The sequence below is a fragment of the Schistocerca piceifrons genome, chromosome 4 (genome assembly GCF_021461385.2).
Source record: "Schistocerca piceifrons isolate TAMUIC-IGC-003096 chromosome 4, iqSchPice1.1, whole genome shotgun sequence".
Lineage (NCBI taxonomy): Eukaryota > Metazoa > Arthropoda > Insecta > Orthoptera > Acrididae > Schistocerca > Schistocerca piceifrons.
The window spans coordinates 351548083-351566385 of NC_060141.1; the positions used below are offsets into that span (position 1 = coordinate 351548083).

Below are 18303 nucleotides of genomic sequence, written 5' to 3' on the forward strand. Positions count from 1 at the left end.
CCTCTCACAAGTTGGACCCCACATCAGCTGAAAGTGATGCTGAGCCATATTTCAGGCTCCCATAACCAAGGTGAAAGAGGATTAGAGCTTCACAGAGCTACAGAAGTGTAGACTAGTCTGCATCCCAGATGGTATTATGGAGACTGTTAGGAGTGTTAAGGAAGACTAGCATGTTTGCTGAAGTAGGTGAAGATGGCAAGCCACGTCAGCTGGGTATCAAAGACCAATCCCAAAACCTAATAAGACTACAGTATTGAGCATTTGGCCCTCAGTGTAGAGTTCTGGTTGAGGATGGACAGTAAGATGGGAACTGAAGTGCATGACATGTCTTGGCAGTGGAAAAAGAAGTCTTGAGTGAGAGCCCAGGATTGCACCTTTCATATGGCACCATACAATCGGCATTCAGCAACACCCACAGCTGAGGAGCAATAGTACATGCAATAGTTGTCAGAATACAGGAAGGGTGACACTGTAGACTGCACAGCCATAAGATGTTGATATGGGGCAAAAACTAACTGACAAACAGGCAAATTGTCAGCAGTAGAACTGCACTGGCAAAAACCACCTGTGGATGGAGCCAAGACTTGAGGTACCAGCACAGCCACTGGCTCACTGTTTTGAGAGAATCCCAAGGAAGAAGGGATCACTGAGTCAATTGCTGACAACGGCTGTAGTTGTGCTCTGGAAACTGCATCAATACCTCCTTGTGGGGGGATGCTAAGGAGAACAGCAGTCATGAAAGCATCGTAATCAGCTTTGGAGAGAGGCCATCTGGCTGGACATCACAATGAGTAATGCCAAGGGAGGGTCAAAACGATTGGAAAATGTGGTCACTGTAGCACACGTCATCACAGACTCTCCAGTGGATGGATGGGAGAAGACCTGGCCTGCAAATGGAAAGGTCAATGGCCAAATCAGACCCATATGCCAAACTGAAGTATGTGGGAACACCAGTATTAAGGTAAAGAATGAGCTCTGCGAGCAACAAGTTTTAACAGCTTTAACATGGCCAATGGTCATAATTCCACCATGTACAGGGTTGCAGTTACTGAAGTCACCCAATATTACAAAGGGTAAGGGGAGCTGAGACAACTGTTATGCAACCTGTTCTGCGACACTTCCTCATTGGGAAGAAGATATGTTATAGTTTCACACAAACAGCCACAGCCTCCAATGTCATGTTGACTGGCATGTACACTCCTGGAAATTGAAATAAGAACACCGTGAATTCATTGTCCCAGGAAGGGGAAACTTTATTGACACATTCCTGGGGTCAGATACATCACATGATCACACTGACAGAACCACAGGCACATAGACACAGGCAACAGAGCATGCACAATGTCGGCGCTAGTACAGTGTATATCCACCTTTCGCAGCAATGCAGGCTGCTATTCTCCCATGGAGACGATCGTAGAGATGCTGGATGTAGTCCTGTGGAATGGTTTGCCATGCCATTTCCACCTGGCGCCTCAGTTGGACCAGCGTTCGTGCTGGACGTGCAGACCGCGTGAGACGACGCTTCATCCAGTCCCAAACATGCTCAATGGGGGACAGATCCGGAGATCTTGCTGGCCAGGGTAGTTGACTTACACCTTCTAGAGCACGTTGGGTGGCACGGGATACATGCGGACGTGCATTGTCCTGTTGGAACAGCAAGTTCCCTTGCCGGTCTAGGAATGGTAGAACGATGGGTTCGATGACGGTTTGGATGTACCGTGCACTATTCAGTGTCCCCTCGACGATCACCAGTGGTGTACGGCCAGTGTAGGAGATCGCTCCCCACACCATGATGCCGGGTGTTGGCCCTGTGTGCCTCGGTCGTATGCAGTCCTGATTGTGGCGCTCACCTGCACGGCGCCAAACACGCATACGACCATCATTGGCACCAAGGCAGAAGCGACTCTCATCGCTGAAGACGACACGTCTCCATTCGTCCCTCCATTCACGCCTGTCGCGACACCACTGGAGGCGGGCTGCACGATGTTGGGGCGTGAGCGGAAGACGGCCTAACGGTGTGCGGGACCGTAGCCCAGCTTCATGGAGAAGGTTGCGAATGGTCCTCGCCGATACCCCAGGAGCAACAGTGTCCCTAATTTGCTGGGAAGTGGCGGTGCGGTCCCCTACGGCACTGCGTAGGATCCTACGGTCTTGGCGTGCATCCGTGCGTCGCTGCGGTCCGGTCCCAAGTCGACGGGCACGTGCACCTTCCGCCGACCACTGGCGACAACATCGATGTACTGTGGAGACCTCACGCCCCACGTGTTGAGCAATTCGGCGGTACGTCCACCCGGCCTCCCGCATGCCCACTATACGCCCTCGCTCAAAGTCCGTCAACTGCACATACGGTTCACGTCCACGCTGTCGTGGCATGCTACCAGTGTTAAAGACTGCGATGGAGCTCCGTATGCCACGGCAAACTGGCTGACACTGACGGCGGCGGTGCACAAATGCTGCGCAGCTAGCGCCATTCGACGGCCAACACCGCGGTTCCTGGTGTGTCCGCTGTGCCGTGCGTGTGATCATTGCTTGTACAGCCCTCTCGCAGTGTCCGGAGCAAGTATGGTGGGTCTGACACACCGGTGTCAATGTGTTCTTTTTTCCATTTCCAGGAGTGTATTTGCTGTAGTCAGAATCCAGAATGTACACGCAAACACCACCCGAAGCTGTTTCACAGTCAGTGTGATTCTTATAATAGCCCCAATAGCTGCAAAGAGTAGGGATCTGCATTACTGGAAGGAAAATGCAAAGAAACAGGGCAAGTACACAAAAACTGTCATTGCTCAGCCAAGTGGTTGAAAAAAACAGCTACAGTTTCAGTGGAGGACCAAGCCTAAAGTATCCTGTGGGGACACGAAGGGACCAAGGATGCAAGTCATGCCTCAGTACCACCTGCTGCCACTGGTTGGGAAGGTATACCTTGCCACTTGTTCCAAATCAGGTTTCATTGGAGGCAGGAGAGTCCAGATCCATAGGGGCTACCAGGAACACTGCCTTGGATACAGAGGTGGAATGTGGGGTCTGGCGGCATGGGGTCCATCACAATCTCCCTTTTTTTGGAAGGACTACTTATTGTCCTTAGACGATTTAGAATTCTGTGAGGACTTGTCTATCACAGAATCTGGGACAGATGAGGAACACGAAGTCCTACAACCTCCAACTCCTTCGGCTTCTGGCTAGCATTTGGTTGCAGATCAGAAGAGTCATTAAAAATGAGAGTCCTGAGGGACCCCTTCCTAGTAAGGGTGCTAGCAGAGGTTGTTGCTTCTCCAGTTGGGGCTGGGGACTAACATCCCTGGTGGACAGGGAATCTAAACTCTAGAGAGGATGTGGGGAAACAGTAGGAGGAGGACCCTGAACCACCAGGGGAGCAGGTGCCGTCAGGTGACCCTGAGGGCCATATGTATAGAAGAGACAGAGGGTGTAGCACAGTCACTGAAGAGGACTGGCATATGTGTAGGATGCAGGCGATCATATTTTTTTTCTTGGAATCTTGATATGTGAGGCGGTGAAGGGACTTGTATTTCAAGATTTTCTTTTCACATTTGAAAATGATGCAGTCTGGTGAACAAGGGAAATTGTGCTCCCCACGGTTGACAAAAATGGAGGGAGGGGCACAAGGAGGGTTTACGTGCAACTGAAGGCCTCAATTCCTATAGACAGAGCTGGTATTGTAACGTGTAGACATGTCTCCAAATCTTACGCATTTGTAGTACTGCGTGGGAGGAAGAGTATACAGTTTGACATCACAAAGACACACCATCACCTTCACCTTCTCAGGGAATGAGTCACCTTTAAAGGCTAAGATGAAGGCTCCAGTATCCACTCTGTTGTCTTTTAGTCCCCAAAGCACAATGCCAAAATGCACACCTCGTCTATGGAAAATGATACCTTGTAATATATTGAGACTTTTATGTGCAACTATAATGACATCATCATCCTGCTTGTTGGAGGTGAGCAGCACTCACAACAAAGTGGCAGAAGCCATTTAAAGTAGAACAGAGCCACTTTTCATTTTTGAAATTTCTGTTACTACCCCAAATGTGTCCTCAACGTTCAATAAAGAACAAAGGCTTTATAGTCAAAGAGGAATTCCCATGTGTCCTAGAACATACCAAGTACTGGGGGGAGTATTTTTCACCTTGTCTCTGAGCCCTAAGTTCCTTCCATGTAGTAGCCAGGGGAAGGAACATTTTGGAGGCATATCTCTCCGCAGTATAATAAGTCTTGCTTCAGAAGAGACTGTGTGACCACCAGCAGAAGAAAGTCTAATTTTCTTTGTGTACAAATTTCAGCCATGGTACCACCCCATTCTGAATAGGGGCTCTCCCCATGGATGCCTCCCAGCCACAGCAATAGTTAATGGTCAGTAAACCATTGCCGGAGTCCCCATGTGCCCAGCCTTGGTGGGCATGTACTTCTTGACTTATGTGGGGAGTTTCCAGCTCAAACACCAACAGTGCAGTCTCTGCGTGTTCAGGGGGGCTATCACCACGCAGGTACTTTGAAACCCCCTCCACCCAACAGAATGGCTATTGTGCTGGTTTTTGGGCACAGAAACCATTGCAAGATAAAATGGTGCAAAGACAGAAAGGCACATAGGTGGAATATATGCCATGTCAAATGACTTTCCCTGCATGATCCATACTTCTGTAAAATTTAGAAAGGAAGTAGCAAGTCAAACCCAGCAAGCGGGCCGTACAATTAATAATGAAAAGTTGTAGAAGGCTGGAAGGTAAGAAAATGAATGCACAAAATCAACCAGATCCAAGCACAATCAGGACAAAGAAGACCATCCAATGGAAAAAATAAAAAAATAGTAGATAGATAGATCTGCAGCACATAGTGAGAAGTAGTGCTGCAAGAGCTGGGAACTCATGGTGTCCGATCACATGTTCACAAAAGATATGTTTATTCAGATTTTACAACAATGTGTAAAGACGTTATGGTTCTACTAATGCTGTGTTCTAAAGCAGCCAGTTATCGGGGGACCTGCAGTTTGATGTGGATTCTGAACACTGCTGCAACTTGGCGATTTTCATATCAACAGACACTGCCGGAGTTAAAAGAGGTTGTAAGTGACAGATAAAAATCCTAGGATTTACCAAGAGCTTTGGGCTTGCAGCCTGGCACTTAACCACCCAGCCTTGAAAAAGTTTTTCTTTGAAACTGTTTCCCCTATTTTGATCCACTTATGATTATAAAAGACTTCTAATGGAAAGAAAAACAACTTGAATGAGAGTATGACCAAATCATACCACAGTCTTATAGCCATAAGCACAAAAATAATAAAACCCATTATATTGACATATGATCATATATATGGCATTAGCAGATATTAAATGTCAGCAAAATATACACTGAAAACAATTACACAAAACTGCATCCATGGTACTTCATGTGGTGAATGGAACTATGGGTTGAGGGCAGCTTTAGTCTAAGACTTACTTCTAAAGCTGAACTTTCTGTCTGAAGTAATAGGAAAGTCACCCAGAAAGTCAGGTCAGGGGAGACTTACCAGACGGGATGAGAAGGGAAAGACTGAGTGTTGGAGACTGTGCTGGATGAGATTTGAAAACCTGAAAGCTTACAGGGTAAATATGCAAGACAGAGATTACTATTAAAACACTGTGCATGAGTTAATAAGAGTGAAAAGCTAAGTGCATTGTATGTAACAGAGGTAAGAGGGGGGATGATAAAAAATAGACAGGTCAGAAAATGAAACTGAAATGTAGTGAAGAAATTGCTGTGAAGAAATTCTGAGACAGGAAGAATTAACATAAATTAAGGCCAAGTGGATGACGAGAACCAAAAAAATGTTTTTGTGCTCGTTTCCAGCTACAGAGATCTGAGAAACTATTGTGTGGCATGCGTGTGGTGAATACAAACTGAGGTCATGACTGTCGTGTAAGTACAGCATGCTCAGCAACAGGATTTGTGTGTTAACTGTGTACACACACTGCCTAGGCCCATCCATCCTGACTAGTAACTGGGTGGTAATCATGCCGATGTAAGAGGCCGAACAGTGTTTACATAACAGCTGATATATGACATGTCGTTTCACAGGCGGCTCTCTGTTTGATAGTATATGTTCTGCCAGTTACAGGGCTGGAATAGGTGGTGGTAGGAGGATGCATAGGGCAAGTCTTGCAGCAGAGATGGTCACATGGGTTGCAGCCATAGGGTAGGGGGGAGGGGAGGGGTGCAGAAGGAGCATAGAGTCTGAAAACAATATTGCAGAGCTTGGGAGGGCAATTGAAACAATTTTAGGTGTGGTGGGCATTGACATATGATCATACATATGGCATTAGCAGATATTTAGTCCCAGCACAATATACACTGAAAACAAACCTAGAATAACTATGGCTGCTACCCCTGTGACCATCCCCACTGCAAGACTTGCCCTATGCATACTCCTACCACCACCTATTCCACCCCTGTAACTGGTAAAACATATACCTTCAAAGGGAGAGCTACCTGTGAAATGAAATGTCATATGCCACAAATTATGTACATGCTGTTCAGCCTTTTACATTGGCATGACTACCACCCAGTTATGAGTCTGGATGGGTAGGGGTGGCGGACAGTGAGTGCTGCTGGGGAGCATGCAGTGACTAGATGGAGAAAGGGTAGGGCGGCTAGGTGCAGTCGACAGGTTAGATGGAGAGTGGGGAGACGTGGGGGGGGGGGGGGGGGGGGGAGGTAACGGAAGAGAAGACAAGTAAAAAGTGTGTGGGTTGAAGAGAGGGCTGTGTAGTACTGGAATGGGAACAGGGAAGGTGCTGAAGGTTGAGGACAATGACTAATGAAGGTTGAGGCCAGGAGAGTTACAAGAACAAATTCAGGAAAAGCTGGTATTGGTGGGAAGGAGCCATATGGCACAGGCTGTGAAGCAGTCATTGAGATGAGGGATATCGTGTTTGGCAGCGTGTTCAGCAACAGGGTGGTCCACTTGTTTTTTGGCCACAGTTTGTCGGTGGCCGTTCATATGGACAGACAGCTTGTTGGTTGTCATGCCTACATAGAATGCAGCACAGTGGTTGCAGCTTAGCTTGTAAATCGCGTGACTGGTTTCACAGGTAGCCCTGACTTTGATGGGATAGGTGATGTTAGTGACCCGGTCTGGAGTAGGTGGTGGTAGGAGGATGCATGGGACAGGTCTTGCATCTAGGTCTATTACAGGGGTATGAGCCATGAGGTAAGGGATAGGGAGCAGGCGCTGTGTAAGAATGGATGAGTATACTGTGTAGGTTCGTTGGATGGCGGAATACCACGATAGGAGGGGTGGGAAAGATAGTGGGCAGGATATTTCTCATTTCAGGGCACGATGAGAGGTAATCGAAACCCTGGCGGAGAATGTAATTCAGTTGCTCCAGTCCCGGATGGTACTGAGTTAGAGGGGAATGGTCCTCTGTGGCCGGACTGTGGGACTTTGGGAGGCAGTGGGAGACTGGAAAGATAAGGCACGCGAGATTTGTTTTTGTACAAGGATGGGAGGATAATTATGGTCAGTGAAGGCTTCAGTGAGACCCTCAGTACATTTAGAGAGGAACTGGTCATCACTGCAGATGCGAAGACCACGGGTGGCTAGGCTGTATGGAAGGGACTTCTTGGTATGGAATGGGTGGCGGCTGTCGAAGTGGGGGAATTGCTGCTGGTTAGTAGGTTTGATATGGACAGAGGTAGTGATGTAGCCCTCTTTGTCGAGTAGGGCCAGGAGAAGTGAATGGGTGAGAAGCTGTTGAGTTTCTGGAGGAATATGGATAGCGTGTCCTCACCCTTGATCCAGATTGCACAGATGTCATCAGCGAATATAAACCAGATGACGGGGTTTAGGATTCTGGGTGTTTTAGGAAAGACTCCTCTAGATGGCCGATGAATAGGTTGGCATAGGATGGTGCCATGCGGGTGCTCGTAGCCGCACCTTGGGTTTTTTTGTAGGTAATGCCTTCAGAGGCGAAGTAATTGTGGGTGAGGATACAGTTGGTCATGGCGACCAGGAAAGAGGTGGTTGGCTTGGGATCCATCGAGCATGGGAAAGGTAGTGTTCAATAGGGGTAAGGCCATGAGCATTGGGGATTTTAGTGTAAAGGGAGGTCGTATCAATAGTGATGAGCAGTTCATTTTGTGGTAAAGGGACAGGAACTATGGAGAGTCAGTGGAGGAAATGGTCGGTATCTTTTATGTAAGAGGGTAGGTTCCGGGTAATACACTGAAGGTGTTGGCCTACAAGAGCAGAAATTTTCTCAGTGGAGCACAGTAACTGGATCGTCCTAGCTGGTTGAGTTTATGGATTTTAGGAAGCATGTAGAAGATAGGACTGTGAGGAATGGTAGAGGTGAGGAGAGAGATGAACTCTGGGGAGAGCTTCTGAGATAGGATTTGAGGAGAGACGAAGATCCTGCTGGATTTCCGGTATAGCTGGCTGTCGCCCTTCCTTCCATAATGACCTCCATCTGTGCAGAGTGAGCCAGTCCTTACCCCTCACTGACATATTCCCACAAAACTTTATCAACCAAACCCAAACCACCTTACAATACCTCCTCTCCATCTGTAAAATTCTCCTGCTATGCAATCCCAAATTCCTGGATCCCATAAAACGCACTGAAACTCTTGCCCTCCACGAAATAGGGCAACATGCACAATGCCACCTCAAAAAAACACTCAATCCTGTTCACTTCCTATTCCCACCTTGGAGTACCACTGTCCACCCCTTCTACAACAATCTCCAAACCTCCCCCATGTCCCCTCATAGCTGACAAACCCTGCCTCACAGACCTACAAATATTTATTCCACCCTCCAAAATTTCCTCCCACCACCACAGAAAATCCAGAATCCTTTCTCCACCCCATCCCTGCATGCTCCCCAGCAGCTCTCACTGTCCCCCCACTCCTACCCCGCTATTCCTCCCCCTCCCCACCCCAGACTACTGCTTGCCCCCACCCAGTTGCCTCTCCCATCATGCACTGCTGCTGCTGCTGCTTGTAGTGTGGCTTCAGCTGCCACAGACTGGTGCGTGTGTGTGCTCGCGCAACAACTATCCTTTTCATAATGCTGTTACATTCCATCCTGGATTTTCTATTGTTGAAGTAACAAAACTATGTTGCTGTTGTCTTCCGTCTGTGAAAACTGATTTGAAGCAGCTCTCCACACTACTCTACTGTGTGCAAAAGTTTTCATCTCTTTTATAACTACTGCAAACTGCATTTATTTAAAACTGCTTAATGTCTTCATATCTAGGTCTCGCTCTACAAGCTCTACTAGTTCTGTCCCTCCCCCCCCCCCCCCCCCCCCCCATACGCCACACTTACCTGCATTACCAGGGCAAGTCAAGCAAGTGTCCTATCAACTGATAATGTCACATAATAAAGTTGCAACAAATTTCTTTTTTCCCCCCAATTCAGTTACTATCTCTTTATTAGTTATTCAGTCTACTCAATCTTCAGCATTCTTCTATAGCACAGCATTTCAAAACCTTCTATTCTCTGCTTCTTGCGCAAACTTTACTATGTATGCCAATACAAGTCTGCATTTATGCAATGGAACAGGATCACTTACAGATTACGTGGAAAACAATATGGATGATACACATTTGTTCGCTTCATAGCAGTGCTCCAAAATTATCTGTCAATTACTATTACAAAATTAAACACATTCATGTTTTTCTCCTTACCTTTGAATAACATTTGGCACACACTGTTCTCTTGCACAGTTTGCACAACTGGCCCCAGGGACCAAAGATTCCAAATCTTGTTTTCAGGCAAAGGAAGCACACCTAGAAAGAAAATAATATCTCAAATAAGCAGAACAAATTTTAAGTACGTGGAGCTTAATACTAATTTGAAGTCCAGTTTAAGTCCTATCTCAAGAGCCAATTTACGATCAACTTGGGAAAGTAGATTTGTTTTTTAGTGTTTCACTACACCTTCTGTTTAACAGTGTTTCTTCAGATTCTCTACTTGTTTTACAGTTTTATAATAATGTCAGAGCATCAGATACTTGAGGAAAAACCCACACCAAAGAAGCAATATTCTTTATAAAAATTTTCTGTTTGCAAGAAATTTGATGTAAAGGCAGTATATACAGAGGGAATGAAATGAATACATTTCCATACCAGTATCTGTCAAGGTTTCAGAGTGACTGGAAAGAGGACCAACTGAAGCTCTTATTTCAGTTCAATGTGTAGTCTTTTACTGTTCTTTAAATGAGTGTCCTTGATTTAGGCTGTTTCTGAGGACATTTGTTGTTGCTGAAGAGTGTCACAAGCCCCAGGGGGATTAGTCCAGCCTTGAAAGAGCCAAATAGAGATTCTTCTATGACGTATCAACTACTCAAGCTCCTGCCTTATATCACAAACCATTGACTGGAATTATCTTCAGTGATCACATTTAATGTAATGGTTAAATCCATATCTATATAAATCAAAGGGGAGTACTACATGCCTCTTTGACTCTACATACTAAGTACCCACACCAATCATTGATACTGCATCCATACATGGCTGTACTTAGTTGCCAAATATGGCTCTTGTATCAGCTGTTTTCAAAACCTGAAACTTGACATGTTGATCAAATCTGTCATTGGTGGAGAGAGTGGCTTTGGCATTTGCTTACATTAAGAGGCTTTAACACTCATGTGAACTACTACTACAGCAAATGTACAAATGCAACTGTCACATCAACAAATTCTGCATATTCAAATCTTAAAGGTTTACGATTATGACTATTTTGAAGAGCACAGATAAGCATTAACAGAGATAATATGAACAAAGAACATTTTCAGATTTTCTTTACAAGATAAATCTTGTGACAATGAATTTAACTAAGTCCCACATTAGGAAGCTAATCAATCAGTTACATTCATTAATTGTGAAGTAACTGTATTTTGATATGGCACTTGCAATTAATAATAAATACAATGCCTGACAAAAAAGTGAAGCACCTGGATGACATGGTTTGATGTCAATTTAACTTTGCACACTTACACATCATCGGTGAGTATGTCCAGCAGAGTGCATTAAAGTTGTTAATGTTTAGTGTTGTAACCATGTCTGGTAGGGTATATAAGGGGTATGAACAGCATCAGACACTGAGTGAACACCGTAACGTACACTGAGATGCCTTGTACTTGGGTGAAGCAGCGTTACGAGCATCTGACAGTTTGAAAGGGGCCGCATTGTGGGTCTCTAATTTTCCAGCTCTTTGAATTATGCAATATACATATTTGTGGGGCATTCTGAGAGACAGTGGCCCAATGTTGGGCTGCCTGGGAGCATGAGAGCAGGTATACTTGTGAAGGTCCAGTCAATCACATCTGACCACCACAAGAGAGTGTTGCTGTATTGTGCATCAGGCACATTGCATCCCATTTACCTTGGTGCCTGCCATCCAAGAACATGTAATGGATCCTCTGTGACGTTCTGTATTGTCTCGCACTGTTGCTTAGAGACTAGCAGCAGATGGATTGGAGAATTACCATCTCATGCGTAAGCTGGAGTTAACACCACAACACAGACAGCTGTGTTTGGAATGGTGTCATGCATGAGAAGCATGGACTGTTGATGAATAGTATCCCATTATGTTGGGCAATGAATGGTAGTTCTGCACTATCCCGGATAACCACTATCAGCAAGTACGGTGGCAACATCGGGAGAGGACTCATTTTTGCAATGGTTTGGAGAGACACGCAGCAATGTTAATCGTCATGGCATGGTGTGGGAAACCATCGTGTATGACTAACGGTTACAGCTAGTAATGATTGAAGGAAATCTGATGGCACAGTAGTATGTTACAGACACAGGATGTCCGAATATGTTACTTCTCGTGAAACAGTATCTTAGTGTCTTTTTCAAAAGAACAATGATAATCCATACATGCCATTTCTCTATGAAATATCTGCATGATGTTGGGGTACTCCCAAGTGCCAAGAAGATCACCTGATCTGTCCCTGATAGAACATGCATGAGACCAGCTCGGATGTCAACCGTTTCTGAGTGCAAGTAACAGGATATTAAGGGCCAGTTGCAACACTTGTGTGCCAGCTTGCCTCAGGAGAGGAAATAACAGTTTTATGACACTCTTCCCAGTTTAATCAGTGCTCAGGCGAGGGGGGAGGGTGTGTGTGTGTGTGTGTGTGTGTGTGTGTGTGTGTGTGTGTGTGTGTGGGGGGGGGGGGGGGGGGGAAGGGTGCATCATCATACTGGTAAGTGGGTTCATAATGCCAAGTTCTTTGTATATTTGACTCAGTTTTGTAATCACTGAAATAACATAACATATCCTCTCAACCAGTGAGGTTTTATGCTGTTTCCTCCTCCCCTTCTGGGTGCTTCACTTTTTTGTTAGGCACTGTAAATGAATTAGTTGTGCCAGCAGCAGGAATGTAAAAAGAATACATTATAACCATATTATTTTCACTAACTATATTATCTTGGACCATGGCTTGTTAATCTCAGTTCCCATTACAAAATACACTGATGAAAAAAACATCACAACGCCAAAATATAATTAATGTAGACTAATGAAATTCCAGGAATACATTTGTCTAGGTGACATATTTAAGTGAGCAACATTGCTAGATCACAGGTTAATGTAAGCACGAGATGAGCCATTGCAAATTTGAAATGCTGGCACATTAATAACTGGTGTCACCAACAAAATGTTGAAAACAAGCATGCAAACATGCATTCATTCAATTGCACAGATACTGGATATCAGTTTGTAGGATGGAGTTCCACACCTGTTGCACATGGTTTGTCAACAAAGCTGTTTTTGGACAACCCTGGAGTAGTCGGCATCCAATGATGTTCCACATGTGCAGACAGATCTGGTGATCAGGCAGGCCAAAGCAACATGTCAACAAACTGTAGAGCAAGTTGGGTTACAACAGTGATATGTAGGTGAGCCTTATCCTGTTGGAAAATATCCCCTAGAATGCTCTTTACAAATGGGAGCACAACAGTTTGAATCACCAGACCGACAAAGATTTGCAGCCAGGGTGTATGGGATAATCACAATAGTGCTCCTGCTGCCACATGTAATCTCACCACAGACCATAACTCCAGGTTTAGGTCCAGTGCATCTAGCACACAGACAAGATGATTGCAGGCCCTAAATTGGCCTCCTCTTAACTAACACATGGGAATCTCTGGTATCAAGGCACAAGCAGCTTCCATCAGAAAATACAACCAACCTCCACCCTAACCTCCAATGACCTCACACTTTACACCACTGGAGTTGCAAATGGTAGTGGTTTTGGATCAGTGGATTTCATGCTACAGCATCCGATTTGGAGCTGTCTTTGACGTAACAGTTTGTTGTGTGTCTGTGGAGCCAACTATTGCTCAAACTGCTGCTGCAGATTCAATACAATGCACCAGAGGCAGACACCAAACACATTGGTCTTCCCCGTCGGTAGTGCCACATGGCCATCTGGAGCATGGAATTCTTGTGACTGTTTATCCTCGTGAACACTACTGAAGCAGTCATGTACAGTGGATACCCCTGCCACATAAGGAACATCCAGCTTCTCATAGCCCTCTTACATGACCTCATCCAAACTCAGTGAGGTACTGATAATGGCATCTTTGTTACCTTAAAGGTGTTTTTGACAAGCATCAACAAACCATGTCCAGTCTCAAAGGCAAATAATGCTCATGACCATTACAGTGTGTATTTAAAGCAATTCTGATTTGTATATTCATAGTGACACTACTATCGCCACTCTTGTATGTGACTGGTGTGAAATTAGAAGAGAGATCATCTTTCAGATGCAGAAACGGCCTACCAACATCTGCTTATGTTGCGCAACTCTTTTCCTTCTTCCACTGGTGTATTATCGTAAAACAATATTTTTTCCATCACAAATTATGATTAAATAACAGAAATAATAATACGTCCATTATATTAATGAAACTCTCAAGGCCATTTTTCATTGACTTTAGGTATTACTCTGAGACACACAGAACATTGTAAAGTGGGCTGTTACTGGAGTGCTTTAGTGCTTTCAGTACCACGCACTGTACAAGTGTGGAGTGGCTCTCAAGACTCCTCAGTAACATCTCCCACATGGTATCAGTCTGGTGGTAGCAGGACACAGCTCACAGATATTCTTGTGTGACCTCTCAGTATTTGTTGCAGTACTCCACATAAAATGTAGTGGTGTTGTGCCTCTCATGAAGCCTAGAAGTGAATTCTTTCACACTATGGGGGTCTCTCCCCTAGCATCATGAATAATTTCCTGTGGGCTTGTCTTTATGTCCGATTGACTAGATCAAATTCTATGTATCATCAATTCAATTACTGGGTAAAAAGTAACCATGTTACTGGCCTGACTGCAGCACTAGGAAGGGGATGGTGGTGGATGCATCACCCAGCCACATTTTCCCATGGGTAAGATCGCCAGTACTCATTTGAGAGCAGGTTGAGTGGACCTGGGGCCATCCTGGAGGGAATGCCATGGTCAAATTGGCACCATAAAAATTTTCATGATTTTTAATAACAATTTTCATGCAGGCAAGTCACAGCAGTCTGCAGATAACATCGTGAATTGTCTTTGAGAATCCACACACAAATCATTTAGGTATTTACACTAAATGTGATTAGGGGATATATTGAACATTTACACTGACCAGTTTCCCTTAGCCTTGGACATTCAACAATTTTCATTATTTATCCTGCTATGCACACTGAATGTGAACCAAAAGTAAATGTGTGTACAACAGCTGAATACCATGGCAAGTTATAAAAATTTTAGGAATTTGAGTATGCGACTACAAAAACAAATATAGGGTACTCTACTTGAGAATACACATAAATGACAAATATCTACCATAACATATGAAAATACTTAACCCACCCCCACAAAATGTAATGAAATTAACCCTAATTTCTGTAGCCCAAAATCCACACATAGTTAAATCACAATCACATGATACTTTCTAGTACAATTTTAACAACATTTTTGCCTCAAATCTGTGAAGAACACACATCGTAGTACAAAGGTATCAAAACAAATTACAGTAACGCATAGAAAAAGTAATGAATTGCATAATTATTAACTCTTATTGGCACGCACAGATGAAATGGAAATTACATTTTTTTCACTGTTATCAACACAAAAAGTGTCTCTTTGTACCCACAATGTCTCATAGAATTTTCTTCACACAAAGGTCAATTACATATTTCAACTTGTGTATTTCATTCATCTGTCACTTACATTCAGCATAAAAATACCTCATTCATAACATTGCACTACATATTACTCTGAACTACAACACTGTTTCCTTACTAAACTGAATTACTCTCCCTTTCACGAAGTATGGCATTAAACCATTGGCTGCTGCAAACATACCTTCTAGATGCTGAACTGAGCACTGTGTCATTATCATCTAATGCATCTACCTGCAGTAAGTTGCCTGCATTTGGGCTTCTACCTGAGTGGCATACCATGGCCTGTGCTTCCGCAATGTCTCCTTGTCACCACCGAGATGAACACTTTTGTAGGTGTAAAAATTGGTTTCAGACTTTGAAGCTTCTCTGTGAATTTTTGGTTGTTACAAAGTCTCAGAGACATAAAGATCGCTTATCCTTCAATAATTTCTGATCTCATTTTGGTAGCCCACTTCAAGAGTTACTGTCACTTGCAGATTCTTTGCTGATGCAGAATGCTTAAGACTGTTGCGTCCAGAATCTGCGGAGGAGTTATCACTTATGTCAAATTGAATAGTTCATCGGAACTATCACTCTTCATTATCTTCTCTTGATTACTTCCTCAATGCAACCATGACACCCCGTCATTTTCTTTGCAGAACATGATGAGGAGGAAAATACTATGATTACGATCCTGAAGAACAGTTGTATGTAAAGCAAAGTAGAATACAGCAAAATGTAATCACAACAGACAAATTATCTTAACACAATTTAGTGGCTAAAATTGTGAAGATATACTGAGATATGAAGTGGATATAATGAAACTTAAACTCATCAATAGCACTAGGTACCTGAGTGGTGATGCATCTATACTTGTCTTCAGCATTCAGTAGTTGGAAAGGAGGCCTGAGATAACTTTTCAGTAAAACTGAAGGAAAACTTAGAAGCTGCACTTAACCTTGTCGTAGCACCTAAGGAGTGGAGGAGCACGACATATCAACTTATCAAAAGCAATTAGGTATGAAATATTTCTTAATTTCACTGTATGTAATTTTATTACTTCTCTTCTACCTTCCGATAAATTTTTGAACCATATATTCTCTTTTATGTCTTTGGTTATCTTCACAAGAATGGTGTACTACTACAGGTCATAACTTCCCTCAGTAATCACATTCCCTCAGCACATATTCCAGTGGCCAATTTCTCCAAGGGATTCTCAAATTCTCAACTGAATATTTCATGGTGCATGTTCCCAAAGCCTACCAATTTATCTCAATGACTTTTGTCAACAAACTGCTGTTCCTCTTAATCACCTTCCTTTGCACTAACAACTCATTTAACTGTATCATATACAGTGACGCTGCTTTTCTTTAACAGCTGTGATTACCTTCAACACCAAGCTCCACCACTTCCAATAATTCATCATTAATCAAAACTTCTAGCATCATAAAACTTTGCTGGTTCATATGGATTACTCCTGCAAAACCTCCCATTATATTCATTCTCCTCTCTTCTGCACATATACTCCAATACTCCCATCCTGGCTTTACCATTTCAATCAATTTTGGAAGCTGACTGCAGGTGGTGTTTTCTTTCTAAACTATCACAGCCAGAGTTTCTCACAACATATTACTGCCAAAAAGAACATCACATATTTACACAATTGTGATTAACATACTCTTACCCACTAGTAATCCAGCTGAATCAGTCCATGTTCTTGTACCTATCATTTTTCTCACAATCAAAATCCTAGCACCAACATTTCACATTATCATTATTTCTCTATTATTTTACTCAGTTCTCAACACTTTCTATGAATACAAAAATTTAAAACTCCCAGTACTGTACTGATCTCAATCTCTTATTCTTATTGTCATGCATAAAATTTTTCAGCCTTTAGTCAGTTCTGGAGACAGCTCCTTGCCTCAGTGACTCTGTCTACATCTGACTTTACATTTTGTGTTGAATTGGTCATTTGTATGTCAATACATTTCTTTTCTCCTGTTCCATGAAGTGTTAAAAATTGACCACTGCAGTCATTACTATCGACAATGTTTCATGGTTCATCACATCCTCCTTGCAGTTCATGACATGACATTTGAGTGTATCTTATTTGGACCATATAATCAATGTCCCCCCATGAACCATGGACCTTGCCGTTGGTGGGGAGGCTTGCGTGCCTCAGCGATACAGATAGCCGTACCGTAGGTGCAACCACAACGGAGGGGTATATGTTGAGAGGCCAGACAAACGTGTGGTTCCTGAAGAGGGGCAGCAGCCTTTTCAGTAGTTGCAAGGGCAACAGTCTGGATGATTGACTGATCTGGCCTTGTAACAATAACCAGAACGGCCTTGCTGTGCTGGTACTGCGAACGGCTGAAAGCAAGGGGAAACTACAGCCGTAATTTTTCCCGAGGGCATGCAGCTTTACTGTATGATTACATGATGATGGCGTCCTCTTGGGTAAAATATTCCAGAGGTAAAATAGTCCCCCATTCGGATCTCCGGGCGGGGACTACTCAAGAGGATGTCGTTATCAGGAGAAAGAAAACTGGCGTTCTACGGATCGGAGCGTGGAATGTCAGATCCCTTAATCGGGCAGGTAGGTTAGAAAATTTAAAAAGGGAAATGGATAGGTTGAAGTTAGATATAGTGGGAATTAGTGAAGTTCAGTGGCAGGAGGAACAAGACTTCTGGTCAGGTGACTACAGGGTTATAAACACAAAATCAAATAGGGGTAATGCAGGAGTAGGTTTAATAATGAATAGGAAAATAGGAATGCGGGTAAGCTACTACAAACAGCATAGTGAACGCATTATTGTGGCCAAGATAGATACGAAGCCCACGCCTACTACAGTAGTACAAGTTTATATGCCAACTAGCTCTGCAGATGACGAAGAAATTGAAGAAATGTATGATGAAATAAAAGAAATTATTCAGATTGTGAAGGGAGACGAAAATTTAATAGTCATGGGTGACTGGAATTCGAGTGTAGGAAAAGGGAGAGAAGGAAACATAGTAGGTGAATATGGACTGGGGGACAGAAATGAAAGAGGAAGCCGCCTGGTCGAATTTTGCACAGAGCACAACATAATCATAACTAACACTTGGTTTAAGAATCATGAAAGAAGGTTGTATACATGGAAGAACCCTGGA

General features: G+C 43.8%; 1 protein-coding gene across 1 annotated transcript in view; it reads right to left on the minus strand.

Annotated features, from left to right (window-relative positions):
* The window catches only part of LOC124795829 (protein spire-like), an 80607-nt gene that overhangs the window by 10825 nt on the left and 51479 nt on the right, over positions 1 to 18303 (minus strand). The window contains exon 7 of the mRNA XM_047259911.1: positions 9675 to 9776. Coding sequence (XP_047115867.1) covers positions 9675 to 9776 — 102 coding nt within the window. The remainder of the gene's footprint in view (positions 1 to 9674; positions 9777 to 18303) is intronic.